Consider the following 19,523-nt stretch of genomic DNA (forward strand, 5'->3'; position numbering starts at 1 on the left):
ATAACCAAGGCAGTTGAGAAAATTAAAAAGCATCTCAGAAAAGCGTCCATCCTTTAAAGGGACTATGCAATAAATTAATTGAGATTATGTAAAGATAGGCAATCCATCACTCGTCACCCCAGCGCAAGAATTTTTGAGCTAGCATCAATAACAACGAAGTTATAGACGATTAAAAATCACGCTCCTCCTCTCCCCCCTCAACTCGTACGCTCGGGGCACCATAAAAAAATAAAGAAAACATCTCCGGGACTGGGCTCCGCCCATGAATACGTCATTCGCTGACGTTCGGTTTACGACTTCCGGTTGTCCCACTCCCGAGGAGCAGCGTGCGTCGGCAGCGTCTCTCCGGTCTCTGCGCTTTCTTGGCTCCCGAACTCGCGACAGAAAGAGGCGGCAGAGGTAAACTGAAAACGTATGCGTGAAGGCAATGCCCTGGCTCGCGCTTGCCCGAGGGGGCCGCGTGGCGGCTCGAGCAGACGATTTTAACCGCTACCGGAAGTGTACCCGTGACGTCATAGCTGCCGCGGCTCGAGCGAATGACAGCGTGTGGTGGCCAGCCGACGTCATGGGACTAGTGACGTCTATTTTCCCGATTTTGGTTTCAGAATGGCTCCCTACGAAGACACCAAACGGCCCGCGAATTTTAAAAAACACGATTTTTAAAAATTCATAATAAATTGCCGGCTCAGTTTCGAACACTCATACTTGGTGTCAATGCTTCTGAGCATCACTTCTAACATTTACAAGCGGTTTTTAATTCTTTGCATGGTCCCTTTAAGAACCAGTGAGATTATGGCCAAATTGCTGGCACAGAAAGTAAAGGGAGCAATTTCTTTCGGTAAAAACGAAAACACAAGGAAAGTGTGATCTTACTGTAGACTCTGTACGACTGACAATGGTGCGTGGTGAACATGGCACATTGTGATCATGCTGCTCTTGTTTTCCCCTACCATACCTTATTGTTCTGCACGTCCCTCCAAAGTCAACACATATACCACTACATTGCTGGTCACACGGGGCAGAGGCAGTAGGGCCCCTATAAATGCCATTGTGCTCTTACAAGTATAAAAGATCTTTAAACGTGATAGCATTAAGGACCCCATTGAGCAGAAGGCTCGGCGGCAGTGGCGGCAGCATGAGCCAAAAATTCTCACAGAACCATCCCAGGTGAGCCCCCTAGGTCACATGACCTTGTGAACACATCAATACCTGACCAAAATGGCACCAGGCAGTTAAAATTAACTATTGGCTCGGGGAGGTTGCTCAGGAAGACCAACCTCAGCCTCACAAGTCCCACTAATGGTAGCACCTGCCATCACAGGGCAGTGGCGCATCACTTAACCACTGCACCAGGAGTGGTATGAGGACTCCCAGCAATCTATGAATGTAAACAACAGAGTGTCCGCTACCGCCTAAATGGGCATTACCCTTTAAACCCTATCACGTCATGACCTAAAGGCCAAGCTTAACTGTCCCATCCAATTTTTTTTCTTTAAGTACAACAAGGCAACAAAGTGAGCCTCCAAAGTTTCACTGAACTTTAGAAGTTCATATTTGTCGTAATGCACCTTCACACGGATAAAAAAAAAAACAGGCTTCCTCAAGTTGAAGTTTGAATTTACTGAATGCTAAACAAACACTGAACACGGGAAGTTATAGTATTCGAGAGGCCCCATGGCTGAAGCACTTAATGCAAAGGAAGACAGTATTAAGACTACCCCAAGGGGTACTGAAACTCCCTTGGACGTTCTGTGGACGTTTAGGACATCTGTGGGACATCCAAGGGAGTTTCAGTGCCCACTGGGTATACTGAAGTACAAAAAAAAATGGAGGGGATACTTAAGCTCCACTTATGATGCACACTATGATGCAATAGTGTTAATGAGTTAATGTACACTCGCCGTCAAAAGTAAATGGAAGGCGACTTTGTAAAAAAAATTTAATTTCTTTAAATCTAAAGCATAGTGGTCCACGCTTTTTGGTGCACAGTGCAATTCGCACAATCAAAATCGGGCTGCGCATACTATGTATTCAAGGATGCATTAATTGGGAGGCCAATGATTAAATTTTTTCATTAATATTGCCTTCCATTTACTTTTGACGGCACCTGTACATATATGCGGAATTGTTCATTCGCTACTTCACATTCACAGATCCCTGGGAGTCCTCATACCACTCCTGGCACAGTGGTACAGCGGGTAAGTGATGGGCCACTGCCCTGCAATGGCAGGTGCTACCATTGGTGGGTCTTGCGCGAACCACGTTGCTCTTCCTGAGCAACCTCTCATCACCAATCATTCATTTAGCTGCCACCTGCCACAGTGGGCAAATTGCGACGACCTATTTGGCAGGCACTACATTCCATCTGCGTGCTCTGGCCACTCTGTGATGTGAGGCTTCAAACAGTCGCCAACGCTGACGCCAGACAATTTTTTCCGGCATGGGGGTACTAACGCTCTCGCGTTAAAACCAACCCCAAAAGGAAATCCCATGGAGCAATCACCTGCGTCTGCCCACGCTGGAACAAGGCCGACCCATGAAGCGGCTGGAACAGGTCGATCTGGCACGCAATGTTCCGGAGGGCAGTCAGGCTTCGTCCATCAAACCTGCATCGCACAGAGACAAGTTTCGCAAACTCAGGAACACACACGAAAGCTCAGTTTTGGCACCCAGCATATCAGGCACACAGCACTTCCCCAATATACTATGCCACTTATGTCAAGCCACCAACAGCTATGACAATCTGCAACCAGCACGCAACATAGATACGCTTCCTACCACCTTTATCTATAGAAAGAAAGCGATAATGTGTCTTAATTATGCACAGGTCAAATTTAGGAAAGCCTTATTAATACACTTCAAGTTGACAGGACCACAGTATCAGATCAAATAAACCAGAAGTTTGAATCAACGAAGTTCAATGTAATGAACGTCCACTCTATTTGATAAGATCAGGAGACAAATGTTCATTTTTATCATGCATTAGTAGTTTTGAGCACACCATATCCAATAGAGAAGCAGCTCCATCGAATCGAACGAACGCTGACAAAAATGGCCATTGGACCCATGATTGTCACGGCAGGCAACAGGCACTTAGGTCAACAGGCAATCAGGTCAAAGGCCTTCTAAAAGGTCATTGTGGCAATGGCACCAAGGAGATATGAACCCTAAAGTGTGCACCCACCTCTGCTCCTCTGTGAGAACCTGCTTCCTGAAGACTTCCTTGACGACTGCTGTGAACGCTTCGTTCAGGAGGTAGGCTTCAGTTCCTGGGAAGCTCTCTGGAGTCGAAAATAAACGTGAACGGCAAAAATTCTGCATCAACTTGCCACAGAGAGATATTCAGCAGAAAGCAATGCAGATCCAGTTACTTTGAGAAGAGAGAAGATGAGTTTAGACTGCAACACTGACCCAAACCAAAAATAAGAAGCCACAATGCTGTTGTGCATCAATTAGGTGAAAGAACTGGAAATTTCATTAAGTGACAAAAGTAAGAAAAACTTCATGGCTACATGTTCAGAGATTACAATTTCTTCGTCAAGCAAGAAAAATTTGGAGTCAAATGTAACTGAACTTCAGGGTCAGACCTGACAGTCAAATCGGTAGTGTTCAGAGAGACTGAACCATTCAGGACACCAAAAAAGTGACTTCCAGCATCTTCCTAAATGTTCCAACTTAAAAAAAAAAAAGCAAGTAACTGAGAGTGGCATTTAATATCGAATAAAATGAAGCATATATATGTAGAGTCATGCATACCACATTAGTGGACGGCACACCAATCATGTTGCACCACTTCACTGGTGGACACCAATAGCAGCAACGCACTGACGTCTTTGCAGAAGCTACAAAACACTTGCACATAAGTACCGCAAACGCCGCGAAAAATGCAGCATCAAGCTACATCAGCGCACATAAGGCTAATTGGTAATCCATTATTTTTTTTCTATTCGACAGATATGCTTGCACTCACCTTGAAGTTTCTCCACCACGTCCTCCTTCACTGCACTCAGGGCCTCGTCTCTGGAAACCTAAGCCAACAGGCAACAAGAGACAAACTGGTCAGGACACAGTGATTCCTTGTAATTCACCATGCAACAGCATCGCATAGTTAACCTCCCTGCCTTTCCGTTCATCACTCTTTCTCACCATGTAGTGGGGTGGGCTAGTTGGTAAAGGTTCATCTTGGGTGGAACGGCACAAACGGATGAAAGACAAAAAAGGTCTCTTGTTCCTTTCCTGTCTTTCGTCCGTTTCCACTTTTCTCCCCAAAATGATTTACCATGGCTAAAAAAGTTCCAAGTCTAGAAGTGTGACAGAGCTTTCATCTTGTGAGCTATGAGCTCTCATTACATGTCATTCCCACGTACTCGTAGAAGTGCAAATTCAAGTAACGAAAGAATTGGAGTGGTTGGGCCAAGTCAAGGCACTACTACAAGATTGACTGCCACAGTACTGCACAAGCCGTAAGCCTGACATCGATACTCAGCTGTTCAAGCTGAAATGAGCACTTAGGGCAATGTAACCACTCAAAGCAGCCACAGCTTTGCGCCTTTGCTTGCCTAAGCTCCCCTTTTTTTGCGATAAACATAACCGCAGCAAAAATATCAAGCCTACTAATAATGAAAATGACCATCACGCGTCATTCGTTGCGCTAGTACAAAGGTGACAGTCATTTGGTCTCCGCCCTTTCACTGGTTTGGGTCACACGCACGCATGCATCTTTGTGCGAGTCTTCTTTTGCCCCTTTCCTTCGGTAAAATTTCAGTTGATAGCACAGCTAGTATAGCTAGTATAGATAGTACAGATAGTACAGCCTGTTTTCTTCTCTCTTCCTGTGCTGTAACACTTGGCTGGTTTTAAGGTGAGCCATTTGTTTGTTACAGTATCTGGATGTTCACAGTAAGTGGAATGGTCCTAATGTATATGACAACAGCAAAGCAGACTTCTGTGGCACGTTGCACATGCGTTATCCACCAGTAGCCATCCAGTTGGCAAGCTTGGGTGCCGGCAGGTACACATTTGTGTGCCGCGGTCAGCAGGGTAGTCGGCACTGTGCATTTACACATACTGTGTCACGCAATGAAAGGTCACTTTTTATCATGGGGTATGTACCAGCCAGATGCGAAATTCGTGCCTGAAGATGTGGTCATTAATGCATCTTCAGTGCTTAGACTTTGTAAGGGTGCATCATAAGGCATACAGGCAGTTGGTAAGCTTAAAAAGGAAGCAGTGCTGGAGAAAGGGCCTTAATTGGAAGCTCATATGAAGTGCAGAAGTCTGCAAAGCGCAACCGCCTATCTGCTCTTGGCTGGACAGATTGGTGCACAGATTTGACCAAGTAGGCGGTCAAGCTCTTTCAACTTGTAATGTTTAATTTGCCTGCTAGGGAATCGGTGATCAGTGCATTCAGCGCAGGCGACAACTGGCACAACTAACGAATGCGCCCCAATGCAGAATGAGTTTGCCTCTCTTCCCATAGTTCTGATCAGTCACGACAAGATCTTTTCTTTTATGACCTGCTGTAGGATTTGTTGGGTCTGCGTTTGGAGGGGCAGACGAGGTATCGCTGACAATTCACGAGTGTCACTCCTACCCTGCCATGAGGTGATTTCCCTGTTTGAGTGCGTGGAAGCTGTGGTGATGTTGCGTACCACCAGCAAACATTCTTTTTTGTTTTTTTGTTCACACAACCCGCACTCTGTTTAGGTTTTTCATGTGAAATGTTCAATTAGGACCATGATGGAAGACCGCGTAGCATGCCCCGGTAAGCGAGTTCCTAGTGCCTGCATGTTTGCTGTAAATTTTGTGTCCACACATGTTCACTCTGAGATTCAGCACCACAGCCCTAGCAAACTGTGATCGCCGCGTCATCTTTGTTTGTACCAGGTGAGTGTTCATTATAAGTGAAGCCCATAAGTGGGCTAGACTGTATACGAAATGCAAACGTTACAGGCCCTACCTTGTCATGGTTCACATCCGACAGGATGTCCCGAACACGAATTCCAGCCAGCCTGAAAACAAAGTGAAACAAAATTGACGTGCTTAAGAACTGTGGCCCTGCCAACACATGGCATGATGAGGAATCAAGAAAAATGTGTAGTAACAATACAATTTCTTCCTCTTCATTAAGAACAAAATTTAAGACACAGGCACTAAGCATACATGTTAAGAAATAACAGAATATTCAAGAAGTCTGCTTGTCCAGCATTTGTGTTTGTATGATTTTCCTTCCAATAAAGAACCAGTGCAACTGGCACATGATAGTGGTCTAATCCTGGCTGTTCCATGTTTTCCTCAGATCTAAGCAAGGGATAATTGGCTCTCCAAGACTTTGAGGTTCTGAACAAATAGATTTGTGTCTGCAAACCCAACACACCTAGTGGCTTTTGCTCGTGTGTCTATACAGTGACATTTGGACACATTCAATAACTGCAAAGAGAGGAAAGTTAAAACCGTACGTAGGTTAATTATTTTTTAATCCATAGATGACTCAGTGAAAGCGTGAGGAGCGCAATGGCTGGCTGTACTATGCACAGCTCATTTCGCAAAGAAATTGCTCTTACGAAACCTTCACGAACAAATGCCGCTCTCATTTCCAGACCGAGAAAGCCAGCCAGCGGCATCCCTTAGCTTCCATCCTTCCCTCCCTAATATGCACGAAGAAAGGAGCATACAGACACAGGTTCTCTCAAAAAGAAAAAAGCTCTAGTTCAATTATTAATGACTGGCAGCACAGTAAAACAGCCTGCTATAAGTATTTAAACCGTGGTCAGCCCCAAAATGAAGTGGGAATTCCGAGGATTTTCGCAAGCACTCTGAGCCCATAGTCACACCACATTCCTTAAAGCTGCCCCTCTCCACTGCAACAAGCTGGTTAACAATATACTGAGAGAAACCATTTTAAAACAGCGAAAACAGCAAACCGAAACTGAGTTAGCAGCCAGGGGCGATGGTTCGCATGATGCAGCCATGACGTCACCAACATTATACAAGAAAACACACTTGTATGCGCACTGAAAGGCTCAAACAGCAACTGAAAACGATGAGTCCCTCCATAAAATGCCTCATGTAACATAATAGAAGCTTCAACATCTAATCTTGTTACTGAAGCAGGGAGCAGGTAATAACATGGAGGGAATGTTCTGATGTCGAAAATGCAGCGTTGCCTACAGAAAGCATCTGAACTGAGGCCTCAGAAAAGGCGAACTTTAATATAAATTTGTAAAAAAAAGTAAATTGATTTTTGAGGAAAGGAAATGGTATCTGTCTCACATATCTGGTGGACACCTCAACTGCACTGTAAGGGAAGGGACGAAGGTGGGAGAGAAAGAAGAAAGAGAGAGCGGTAACCAGAACAAAATATCACAGGGCTGCAAAACTTGGGGGAAATAACCAGGAACAAGACAAGAAACTATACTACAAGTTTATTAGAATATAGTAGTAACTTTGAAAAACCCCCCGGAACTGCCCTTTAAGTGCTCGGGGAACCAGAAAAGCACTCAGAGGAATCAAAGGGTTCCGTGGAACCTAGTTTGAGAACTCCTGGTCTAGTTGCAACATGCGCATGAAAGGCTTATTCAACGGAAGCCAAAAGAAATTAAAAAACTGAACAAATGAGAGAACCAGAGAAGTGTTTCAATGCTCCTTTGAGCGCTCTTCTTCAGTGCTAAGCGCAACTGAGCAACACATGATGCGTGACATGAGAGATAAACCAACTCACAGCCTGGCTGCATCGATCAGCTCCTGTGACGGCACAAAGTACCGCTCCACGGTGCGCTTGGGATGCCCGCAGGCCTCCTGGAACTCCTTGATCTGGCGCACGATGTGCTGTGTCTCCTTCACGCCACACCGGACGGCCTTCTGGAAGTCCTGGATGAGGACGTTGTCTGCCGATGCCTCCAGCATGACTGCAGTAAAGGGCACACAGGTCCCACGAATGTTTCTGAGATGCCCCAAGGAAGTTTATGAGATCGACTGCCTGCCCGGCTAAAACCAGCAGTTTGCAGGGCCAGTTGATGACCCGCAATTTGCAAGTTGAAAGCGCAAAGCAGGGCACAAGAAACCAAAGGCGATAAAAATGGCAGAGCAAGCGCTCTCCTGCATTCTGCTTTTGCATTTCTAACTGTTTTGAAACCTGGCACTTCTTAAAGCAACCAGACTTGCAGTGACACAAACTTAAGGTAAGAAATTAGTTTAGTTTATGGGGGTTTAATGTCCCAAAGCGACTCGGGCTAGGAGGAACGTCGTAGTGAAGAGCTCTGGAAATTTCGACCACCTGAGGTTCTTTAACGTGCACTGACATCGCACAGCACACGGGCTGCTAGAATTTCGCCTTCATCGAAATGCAACCACCGCGGCTGAGATCGAACTCACGTCTTTCGGGTCAGCAGCTGAGTGCCATAACCACTAAGCCACCGTGGTGGCTTAAGGTGAGGTAAGAGATTAGTTGAAATGGCTAAGTACAATAGATTTGGACAGCGTATGAGTATGATGTGAATTTTTGAGAATGCTATAGGTGCCTTTGCTGTCAACATCCATTGTTCGCACTCTAAAGCTCTCGGCATAAGAAAGAACAAAAGCACTCAAGGTGCTTAGCCCAGCCGAGATGCACAGAACCGCGTAAGAAGAGATAGTTCTCTAATCCTGCAGAAGGTAACTAGTACCTAGTTGCCGGTACTACGCGAAAAGCTGAGTGCATTCCGAGAGAAATGGGGGCAGTCCGAAATTGCAACCGTGTTGTATCCTTCGACAAAATGCTCACTTATGTCTACAGATTGGTCCACAGGAACATTATGGCACAAGCCCGTCTTGAGAACGCTACTAATGGCCAGTTGGTGAACATGAGTGAGTTTTCAGTCGTAGCATCTGACGCCGATGACGGCACTATTCCCGTAGCTACTGCTCTAAAGTGGTAATGTGGGAGTTAAGCTTTCCAGAAAATACAGGATTCCAGCAAATGAGAAGCTCCAGTCAGTATGATATACAGAAGAGTTTGTTCGCAGCTTCTCGTAGCATTTCTGATTAAGCCGCGAACAATGGAAGGGGAGGGGTATTGAAAGCCACAAGCAACAATTCCTCTTTCTGATTGTTGTTTACAAAGACAAGAAGGCAACAAGCAACGCAAGTAACAGCAAATGGATACTCACCAACCTGGTTATGGTCAGCTCCAGCCACAACGAGGTTCAGCGCACTCTGCGTCATCTGCCGTCTCGTTGGGTTGATGACCACGTCGCCATCTATGAGACCCACGCGGACTGCCCCAATGGGTCCATTCCAGGGCACGTCGGAGAGGGACAGCGCAGCCGACGCTGGAATAAAGAGAAGTTGAAAGAGTTAAATTAATGTCTGTATGACCACACGTTCCATTCAAGGCCCTGTCAGTATTTTCAACACCCGCCCAAGACCCACATAATCACCTGAGTGATCGGTTTTGTTCAAACGTTCAGCATATATACATAATTTGGGCCCAGACAACAACTCAGATTTCTTTTGCTGCATGCCAAACTTTTAGTTGTGTGCTGGGAAATGTCCACCATTGAGAAAATTATGAAATACTATATACGAAAGCACAGAGGAAAGTTTGAGGGTACATCGCTTAAACATGTGCTATGTCCTGCTTGAACTGTTACGAGAGCCAAGTGCCTAAAAGTGCATTACCGCTCGTTGAAACGCACTAGAATCACTGCTACTTCTCAGGAGTCCTGTTAATTAAGCTTCATTTGTATGAAACACTATTTATGTTTTTAGCTCCAACCTTTTGAGCTCCTTAGGAGGAGCGAAGTGATAGAAATATAAAGATATCCACTAGATGGCAGTAAAGGACCTAAAAGTAGCCGAGAAAGAGCTTTCTTATAGCACTATACCTCCATTTAGAGCTGTCAAGCCTGCCAGCTCAATTTCCCACAAATGTGTCTCGGGAGCAGTTACGACTGCCACTGCAGTAAAATCTGATTTAGAGTCCACAGGGACAACCAGTTCTGATGAAATCTTTTACATTTAGAAAAGGGGGGGGGGGGGGGGAGGGGGCATCAATAACTTCACCTGCATGCTGCTTCAGTGAATTATTGGGCACTGTCATGACATGCTATTTCAATAAGCAGATATACTAGTGGCCATTAAATCCAACAAATAATAACGGCACTCTCCATTTACACTCCTCGGCTTTTGGCTAGCACTTACCTGCGTTGATGCTCACAATGTCGGGGTCGTTGACGCCATCTACTGCAAGCAGGTTGCATACGAGCTGAAATGCAATGGAAGCAATTGAAAAGTAGCCATGGGCTTTTTACAACCCACTTCAGCATAATGATCCTTCATAACAGCGCTCAAAGTTCCTTGCAAATCTGCGAGGAGTCTTTCATATACGCTACGTAAAACATGGTTTCAAACATGCACTGTTGCCCACAGCTTAGCCTCAGAAAAAGAGCACCACCCTTATGCAATTGTATTTGGCACTCGCACTGCCTTAAAAACACAATGTTCAAGTATTGTTTGCGTTTTCACTATCTCCACAGGGTAAATACTCGAAGATTCATATGCTCTCATAGTCGCAGTGGAGCCTGCCGCTGTAGCTCAGTGTCTACATCATATCGCTATGGCTGTGGCGACAGCAAGGCTGTGGGATGGAATCCCAGCTAAAGAGGCCCCCTTTTCAATGGAGGCCGAGATGCAAAACACGCTTGAATGCTGTGCGATGGCAGAGAATGCTAAAAACTCCAGGAAGTCGAAATTAACCCACAGCCTTCTACTATGGCATCCTGGACAACCATGCGTACTTTTGGGATGTTAAAAATAAGTTCCGGAAAAAAACGTTATTCGCGAAAACGTATGATGCAAACTGGATAATTTTGAAAAAAACGTAACTGTTGAATGAGGTACAAAGATATTACCTGGTAATTTTACTTCATAAAAGTGTCGATTAGCATTTCCTGGCGCAAGGTCTCAACAGATCCTTTTCTAGTGCTCACAGAATTCAGACCGCGTTCGCGCTGTCTTAAGTGCGGAAGGAACTTCGTAACGCATCCAGTCCGTCAACGGGAATGACGAAAGTAACCAATATCTCTCGACTGTCATTTTGGGATGCTTCGCCCTTTGTACCTAAGTACTGTGGGGAAGCCACTGCGGCGGCTCACTGTCGCAAAGTTTCGGCTTTTTAATTAAGCTGCGTTCCCCAGACACGGCCCGCTCATATGCAAGCGCATCGATGTAGTTCACAGATGCTTCGCCCCTTGCCATTATGCACCGTGAACAAACCTCAGCGTTTCTGCTATTCATGTCGTGTCCCCGCAAGAACGGCTCTCTCAAGTGCCAATGCGCCTTTTTAAATTTTTGTTGTTGTTGTTCTTGACTGTGGTTGTGCTTTGCCTCAACACACCTCGGCACCGCAGAGAAGCCAGCACGGCAGGTGACAGCAGCTGCATTCCAGCAGTTCATGCCGCGTGCACTCCCGTCTGGGCCATTTGTATGTTTCCACATGTGCAGTTGGTAAATAAATGTATTATATGAGCACAAACTGTCGAAAATTTTAAACACAGCAGCCAGGAGATCATGTTTTCCGGGAACACATTAACAAGGAGAAATATAGTGTAACTCTATAAGACATTTTTAATGTCTTCGATTTGAGCGAACGAACCGGGAAATCATATCAGCCGGGAACATATTAACGGAGTTCTACTGTATTCATTGTTAGAAACAGCCAATTATATGGCTGCTTTATTCGGCAGCAAAAGACATCAATTGAAACTTGCGATTTCAATGCCAAAGACGACTTCACAATCACTATTTGAAGGTGAATGGCGATGTGGCCTAGTCTCGGAGATCGATGTGAAAGAAAGCTACCTTAATAAACCACAGATTGCTTGAGAAAATACCGAGCAGCGGCGATATCTGCGCTTGATTTTCCCACGTTTTCTGTTTTTTAAGAGCTCTGTTTTCAGTGAAAGTAGTACCTTTGTCAAAAGAAGGCGTGAATCTAAATTATACAGGTTGTCTTCAATTTCTCCTCAGCGCTCCTTCCTATTCCATGCAACAGTTGCACTAGATGAGAGGTGCACACAACTAGTACTCACCTGTGTTTCATAGAAATAACCAGCAGGGAAAAGAGGCCTCAGTGAGCGGTCTGCAAATTTTAAACAGAAACGAAATGCACAAGTGAGTGTATGATGCGATATGAGAAATCTGCGTTAGCAGTATTGGTTGTATATATTACAACTTTAAAACTGTTTGCAAGTGTATTCAAACTTGATTTCACCATGGGGTCCACGAGGGTGCGTGGTGGGTGATAGATAGGTGGAGCGACTGGTGGGTGCCCAGTGTGTGTGTGTACAACGCAAGCACGGCATGCACGGACTGAACATTTGCAGCAAAAAAATAGAATCATATCCCTGCAGCTGAATCCACGTTTTTTTGCTAAATTACTGTCCAAGTCAGATGGCACGTGAATATCACACTTCCTGGCATTTCTGTGGCCAATGAACAATCTCAGCACCAACACTCCCTCTGGGGTTAAGATTTTCAAGCCGGATTCTGTGGAGCCTGAGGGTTCCTTTGGGTACTTTTTGTGTTCCCCAAGCACCAAAATAGTACATGCATGCCTCAACTTCAGCCTTTCTTTCACCCGGTTAATTTAGGGGATAGTACAGGGTTAATAGCAAAGATTTTGGAGAGGCCTTTGGCATAGTCAGGCTGCTGCTCCTGATGATGATTTTTTTTAAGAACCCTGATGTCTGCAATTTTTTTTTGCATGCATATTAGGCAAAAAGAGATGGAAGCCAAGAAATGTGGGCTATTTCGGTCGTTTTTGTATGAAACCCCACAAATTACATGGCATTGAATTAGCAACACCAGAATGTGTGCCTGTCACTACACTTTCGTTTTTCTGTAGCATTTGGTTATACTCCTTCAGATTAGGGCCAATGATGAGAGTTTAATGTCTTCGAGGAATTACCGTTCCTCAACACATACCCAGTGTCGTCAAGAACCCTAGTTACCCTCTCGTAAAAACCTTCATCAAAGCACATGTGCATGCTAATCACTGGCTAGCCCAAAGGAAGCATGACTCCAGACGCACCAATCACTCGGCTCGTCAGGATCTCCTTTTCTGTGGGACCCAGCTCTCTGCGTAGGAAGTTGGTGGGTATTCGGCCAGCTGCAGCAGCCTTTTGTCTGTAGTCAACCTGGAAAAAAGGGAAGAAAAAACAAGAGAAAAGAAAGCACAACGCAGAAATCAATAGTATGATGTGAGCCAACACAAATGAGAGAAAGCAGCTCAATACTCGAAAGACCGGTGTAAATAAGACAGATCAGAGCACGCCCTAAAAAGAAAAAAAAGAACCATTTCTTCTGCATAACACTCAAAAGTCAAAAAAGGAGAGTTGCCTTATGCTGTTGGCTGAGTGGTCCATGTAACAAGCAACTGCATTTTAAAAAGTCCTTCCTTCTCTGTGCAACTTTAAAAGTCGAAATAGCTTTCCTCATAATGCTAGTCACTTTTTTTCCACATACACTTGCAATATGGGTGCACAGATATGGTGGCTGCATGTAAAAGTAATAAAAAGTAAATTGAGGCTTTTTGAAGAAATGCACTGGAGACGGTATTTAACATTATGAGCAACTAAACTGTCCTTAACACTTTTTCAATTAACTGGAAAGTCTACAAATGACATAGCACCCAGAACACGGCAGTCATTGTGTCAGCAGTGCATCTTCATCGACCCATCCACATTTGCATTGGCTTCCGGGCTGTAGTTTGGAAACTGCAGCTTTAAAGTGACACAATTAACACCAACGGAAAGGATTCACAGTTGAGGTTAGTACAAGCACCGGTGGAGCGACAATATTAGGGTGTCTGCAACCATCTCAATTCTCTTCACTCATTGTTTAGAGTCATTCTTTTCCATGATAAACGCCTCACAAGTCACCAATTCTTTTTGGCGAGCAGGAATGCTAAAGTGTTTACTTACCACAAGTGGTAAGAAAGATGCTGACGAGGAAGGCTTGCGCTTGCTGACTACAGTGACCATAACTGATGTGTCACCAATCTGCGCGACTGCGGAGCCATCAGCAAACTTGGCCAGGCGCCCCGATGACAGCTGCAGTGTTTGACTGCAAGATTTATGAACACAAGGAAAAGCAGTGTCACGTGTAAGAAGTAAAACAGCCTGTTTGGAATGTTACTGAGTACACGATATTCAACAATTTCAAACTCAATATAGCAAAGAAAACATTTACACACACACATACTATTGCCTACTCCTACATGAAAACATTATATGTGTGAGTAATGAGGTAACCAGGAACACGCCCTATTTTATTATTCACAAGCGACTTTTTGTGAGCAACAAGGGAGTGTAGGATTGTGCTGCATACCGCAGGAGTTAAGTGGGACCAGAAAAGTGACACAACTTTTCCTTTTTCGGTTCTCAGTAAGCATACAAGGCTGATCGGCTCACGCTTAGATTCTTATTGAACGCCATCGATAGCAAAACGAATGTACAAACGGAAAGTACAAACGTAAAACCAAGCCGTGCAAATACGAAAGCGAAAGTGCAAACACGTAAATGACCTGCGAGACATGACTCGACATTGGTAAATCACATAATGACATGATCTGCGTGTTGTAATGGGACGCGTCTTAGCTGGAATGCAAATACTGAAAGATATAAACATAGAAACGACGGTGCAACACAGTTGTTGCGTCATACAGCAAAAGCGAAATTCCTACGATGCTCGGAGGCACCTGTAAACCCCTAATGCTGAAGTTTGCTCTCAGTGCACAAACAATGCTAGTAAGGCCGGCATTCTGTAGTTACCGCCAAATCAATTACGGTCTGCGATTTGGATTGAAAATTTGACACCAAAGTTACCAGTGACCAAAGGGTGCATTTCATGCGCTGCGCAGTCACACCTCACATAGCTTAGGAACGTACAGACAACACACAGAAGTAGATACTCCCGAATCTATTTGAGGCGCTACTACGCATCTCACCGATATGCACCCTGTAGGTAACAAACTAGCTCTCACTGAAGGCCTTCTCCACTGAACAGTAAAGCGATCAGAATGGTTACAGCGTCCTGGCAATCCCTAGACCTAACCGGTCCCGAAAAGAGACAGCAAATATATGAAAGGCGGCGTCACATTAGGTGAAGCAAGCAAATATGCGCCTGAGGCCGCTCGGCGAGCACGGCTCGTAACCGCGCAACTCACTCGTTGGAGAGCTGAACCTCGGTCCGATGTTCACCGAGTGCGGACGCTCCGTGAGCGTGCCTGGCGCAGCCACCGAGCCTGTAGAGCACGCAGGGACGTCTTCTGCCGCCGTAGGCCAAGACATACCCAGCTCCGGACAGGCACAGGCGTCGAGAGATGGACTTGACGCACGCCGCGGGCACCTCCATGCTCTCTCCATGCGATGCGCCTGGGCGCCGCCATGTGTGCCAGAGCTTAGCGCGCTTACCCAGGACTTCACAAGCACTTCTTTTCTTAATAAACGACGCTGCATACTGTTCAAATATAACATGCTCTAACAAAAACAAAAAAATTGACAATTATTGTTTATTTTTAAATATTGTTCGTAGTTTTGAATTATGAGTAAAACAATTTCCGACTTGTTTTTTAACAATCGCTTCAATTGACAACTGCGCTAATATTAACTTTGGCGTCAATGTAATAATCAACACGTAAAATAGGAAGAAAACGCTTTTTATTTTTTTACAGTACTTTTTTGCTCTGTTTTTCTTGAGTTGCACATTTGAAAGTTAGCGGAATTTATCGTCAGGCTGAATCCCAATCGTCGTGTGGCCACGTGACGAGGTTGACCCGCGCGTAATTTGAATTCCAGTGTTTTTTGAAGGCATTCTAGGACGAAGCCGTCAAGAACACTGTAATTTGAATGTAGCGGGGTTTCAACAGATAAGCTCGGAAATCGAAATAAACCACCGTACGGCCTGCAACTCTCCGGCCACTCCCAATGCGACATACAGTGGGAGGCCGCGCTGTTCAGATCGTACCCGGATGCTAACTCCGTGTCACGAGAAGAGCCAAAGAAACAGCTATGACTGAAGTCATGGAGGAAGGAAAGAACTTCCTCCATGGACTGAAGTGGTCGCCGGACGCCATCGCCGGTCGGCCACCTGGCGTCCGGCCTAGGAAGAGGTCTACCACAGAGATGGTAGGGCTAAACCTTTTCGCGACCCCAATCTTCCTGAAATTAAAGTTGTTCTCTCTCTGTAAGCTCGGAGGAAGTTGCCAAAAACCGTAACTCACCATCTACATCGTGGTGCGACAGCAGTGGGCAGGCACGGGGCCGGAGGAGAGGCGAAAAGTTGTCTGGTTTTATGTAACACATTACATCTTTCGTTTTAGGTTGCACTCAAGTTCGGATGCGTTTCAGCAACGGCCACTTTTGTACCTCGTCCCTGCAATGAGAAACAACCATAACGACGGAAAATCGACGATCCAGTGCTGCTGAGAAGTACCCGTTTTTTAACTTCACAGTTCCCAATTCTAAGCGTCATGATATCCCCTTTGGACTGCAGTCATTAACACTTTTAGCTTGGCGTCAGTGGATGAGCGTTGAAAAATATTATTGCCGCACAAACCACAGTCCTTTTTTTAACGCGAAAGCATTACTAGTCCCATTACGAGAAAAGCCGGCGGCGTGTGTTACTGTGGGTAGTCGCAGATGGTAGTGAAAATCCCAGCGGTGACAAGAAAAGTAGGGAGACGACATAAAGGGGCCGTAGGACGCAAGCAGCAAGTTGAACCCCGCCATTTCAGGCAATCATATACATATCGTTCGTCTATATCGTTCGTCTATACATGCTCCTCACTGGCCGACCTCAATGAGGCACCAGTTTTCCCGACTACATTCGTACGAAAATTGAGACGCAACCGTTTGTCGTACAGCTTTCCAGGTGGTGTCATACGATTTCTCGTTGCATGTAACTTGCATGTGCTAGTGAAGTCGGAGGCTAGCTTGTGACGGGGATTTGAACTGACGACATATGCAACTTCAATTGTATGCCTTCCCTGTGAGGCAGTTACTACGCCGTTTCCTTTCATCAAAAACCAATTTCCGTATAGAAATTGGGATGCAACCGTTCGTCGCACAGAGTTACATGCTCCGCAGGTTGCAGAAACACTCGATCCTTAGCTATTCTAGTCCTTCACTCATCACATAACCCCTGGTGGTAGAAATTTCCGGAGCCCTTCACTACGGCGTTCCTCATAGCCTAAGTCGCTTTGGGACGTTAAACCCCCTTAAACCATAAACCAATCATCACAGACCCCGTCTGATGCCCACTTATGCACTGACGTAGTACACTGATGCCGCACTGTACACGAGCCTCTAGAATTTCGCCTCCATCGAAATTCGACCGCCGCGGCCGGGATCGAACCCGCGTCCTTCGGGTCAGCAGCCGAGCACTATAACCACTGAGCCACCGCAGCGGGCTCCGGAAATTTCGACCGCCTGGGGTTCTTTAACGTGCTCTGAGATCGCACAGTACACGGGCATCTAGAATTTCGCCTCCAACTAAAGTCGACCGCCGCAGCCGGTATCGAACCCGCGTCTTTCGGGTCAGCTGCCTTTGCCGTAGTGGTGGGTCGACTACCCGGCGATCATAAACGGGCACTAACAACGCACACCACGCTAGCACATTTTGCGTTTCGCCTCGATCGAAACGGTGCCACCGCGGCCAGAATTGAGCCCGCGGGTAGTCCGGCTCAATATATGAGCGCCCTAACCAATGAGCCGCCGCGGTGGTGTGTTCGCAGGCGCCTGTATGATCTGTGATGTCAGTGCACGTTAAAGATCCCCCAAGTGATCGAAATTTCTCCGGAGCGATTGGTTTTTGATTAAAGAAAATGGCGCAGTAACTGTCTCACATATCTCGGTGGACACCCGATCCGCGCCGTGAGGCAAGGGAGTAAGGAGGCATTGAGAGAAGGAAGAAAGAGGTTTGGTTTGGTTTATTGGGGTTTAACGTCCGAAAGCAACTAAGGCTATGGACGCTGTAGTGAAGGGCTCCGGAAATTTCTACCACCTATAGGGTTCCTTAACGTGCAGTACAGGGCTTCTAGAATTTCGCCTTGATCGAAATTCGACCGCCGCGGCCGGTATTGAATTTCGATGAAGGCGAAATTCTAGAAGCCCGTGTACTGTGGCGATGTCAGTTCATGTGACGCGTAGTGAAGGGCTCCGGAATAATTTGACAGCCTGGGGGAACTTTAACGCGCGCTCGCATCACACCAGCTCGAAAAACAGGTGGTGGTAAAGGTGACGCCATGCCAAAGATTCAAAAGACCTTACCTTGGCCCAGTTACGAAGAGGGTTGGTTGGTTTGGTTTTATGGGGTTTAACGTCCCAAAGCGACTAAGGCTATGAGAGACGCCGTAGTGGAGGGCTCCGTAAATTTCGACCACATGGGGTTCTTTCTTCCTATTAAATAGACAGAGTAGACAATTTGGCGTTTGACTACAGCAATTTTAATTGCCATTGATCCCAAATATCAATTTACCATAATTGAAGAAACCGGCATAATATCCCCCGAAATACCCATGGCGCAAGAAAAACACCCCCGAAAAAATTCGTTGCGGACTAAAACGCGCTTCCGGACGCCACACCTGTCCCTTTTTGCCGCTTGAGGTCTAAAGGCAAGCAGAAGACGTGAAAGCACGGAGTCTCGGTGACGTCGTTGAGGCCAGCAGCCACGATACGAAGCAACCTCGCAATAAATGCGACCCTTGTAGGCCCCGTCCGCGCAGAGTGAGGCGTTGGTGTTGCCCCACTTCTCAGCTGCCTCCCTACGAGGCTATGGGGCTGCACCAGTGGTCCATGGGCCGCTCCAGGCTCGTCGACAGTGCAGCGTTCACGACCTCGTAGGATACGGCCAGCTGGGTGCCTAGCAGGACGAGCCTCTGGAACACGCCGAGGCCGAAGATGAAGATGTGGTCCAGCGGCGACATGGTGGCGTCGGAGGTGCAGGGGGTCATGGCGTCCATGGTAGTCATTTGAGTCTCGGTGCGATCGGGGTCCGGCCTGGGCTCAAGGAGCAACGACGAAGCGGAGGACGCACCAAAGGCAGTCGTACCAGAGTCCAAGGAGCAGGAAGCCAGCATGGCTGCAGTGACGGGGCTTCTGTCCGATACCGAAGTCGCTCGCAGGTTGGAAAGATCGACGCAGGCCTTCTCGGTATTGGTCGTGCTCTGGGTCTTTTCACGAGCAAAATGAAGGGAAGCCTGTTATTGCCACGTATGTGCTACGTGTGTGTGAGAGAGGCGGTGCGTTCCATGTCCTTTCTCAGTGCACGTGCCACGTGATCGCATGCTCGCGCTTCTTTGTCGATTTTGTAGCGTGAGCTTCGTTGGCCACAGTCTCGCCGTTTCGCGTGCGCTCTTGCTCGACCATAGAGCGCATGCGCGAGGAGCAAGTAACATCACTACGGATAGCTGGCGTTCCTCGCCGCGCGCTCGCCGCTGCGTGCTACTGCGCATGCGCGAGGAGGCTACTGCGCCGGTTCCACGG

At 46.5% G+C, this 19,523-nt stretch overlaps 1 protein-coding gene across 1 annotated transcript in view; it reads right to left on the bottom strand.

The window, feature by feature from the left end:
• Positions 1-17,155, bottom strand: part of PNPase (polyribonucleotide nucleotidyltransferase 1) — a 32,441-nt gene extending 15,286 nt beyond the window's left edge. Inside the window, exons 1-12 of the mRNA XM_089556444.1 lie at positions 16,262-17,155; positions 15,206-15,413; positions 13,962-14,103; positions 13,070-13,175; positions 12,069-12,118; positions 10,180-10,243; positions 9,147-9,308; positions 7,721-7,907; positions 5,960-6,011; positions 3,971-4,028; positions 3,185-3,281; positions 2,504-2,606 (exon numbers count right to left, since the gene is read on the bottom strand). Of these exons, the coding sequence (XP_089412570.1) occupies positions 2,504-2,606; positions 3,185-3,281; positions 3,971-4,028; positions 5,960-6,011; positions 7,721-7,907; positions 9,147-9,308; positions 10,180-10,243; positions 12,069-12,118; positions 13,070-13,175; positions 13,962-14,103; positions 15,206-15,413; positions 16,262-16,343 (1,311 nt within the window). The 5' untranslated portion in view covers positions 16,344-17,155. The remainder of the gene's footprint in view (positions 1-2,503; positions 2,607-3,184; positions 3,282-3,970; positions 4,029-5,959; positions 6,012-7,720; positions 7,908-9,146; positions 9,309-10,179; positions 10,244-12,068; positions 12,119-13,069; positions 13,176-13,961; positions 14,104-15,205; positions 15,414-16,261) is intronic.
• Between the last annotated feature and the right edge of the window lie 2,368 nt (positions 17,156-19,523).

This window comes from Amblyomma mixtum, chromosome 8, assembly GCF_055824585.1.
Source record: "Amblyomma mixtum isolate Tamu chromosome 8, ASM5582458v1, whole genome shotgun sequence".
NCBI lineage: Eukaryota > Metazoa > Arthropoda > Arachnida > Ixodida > Ixodidae > Amblyomma > Amblyomma mixtum.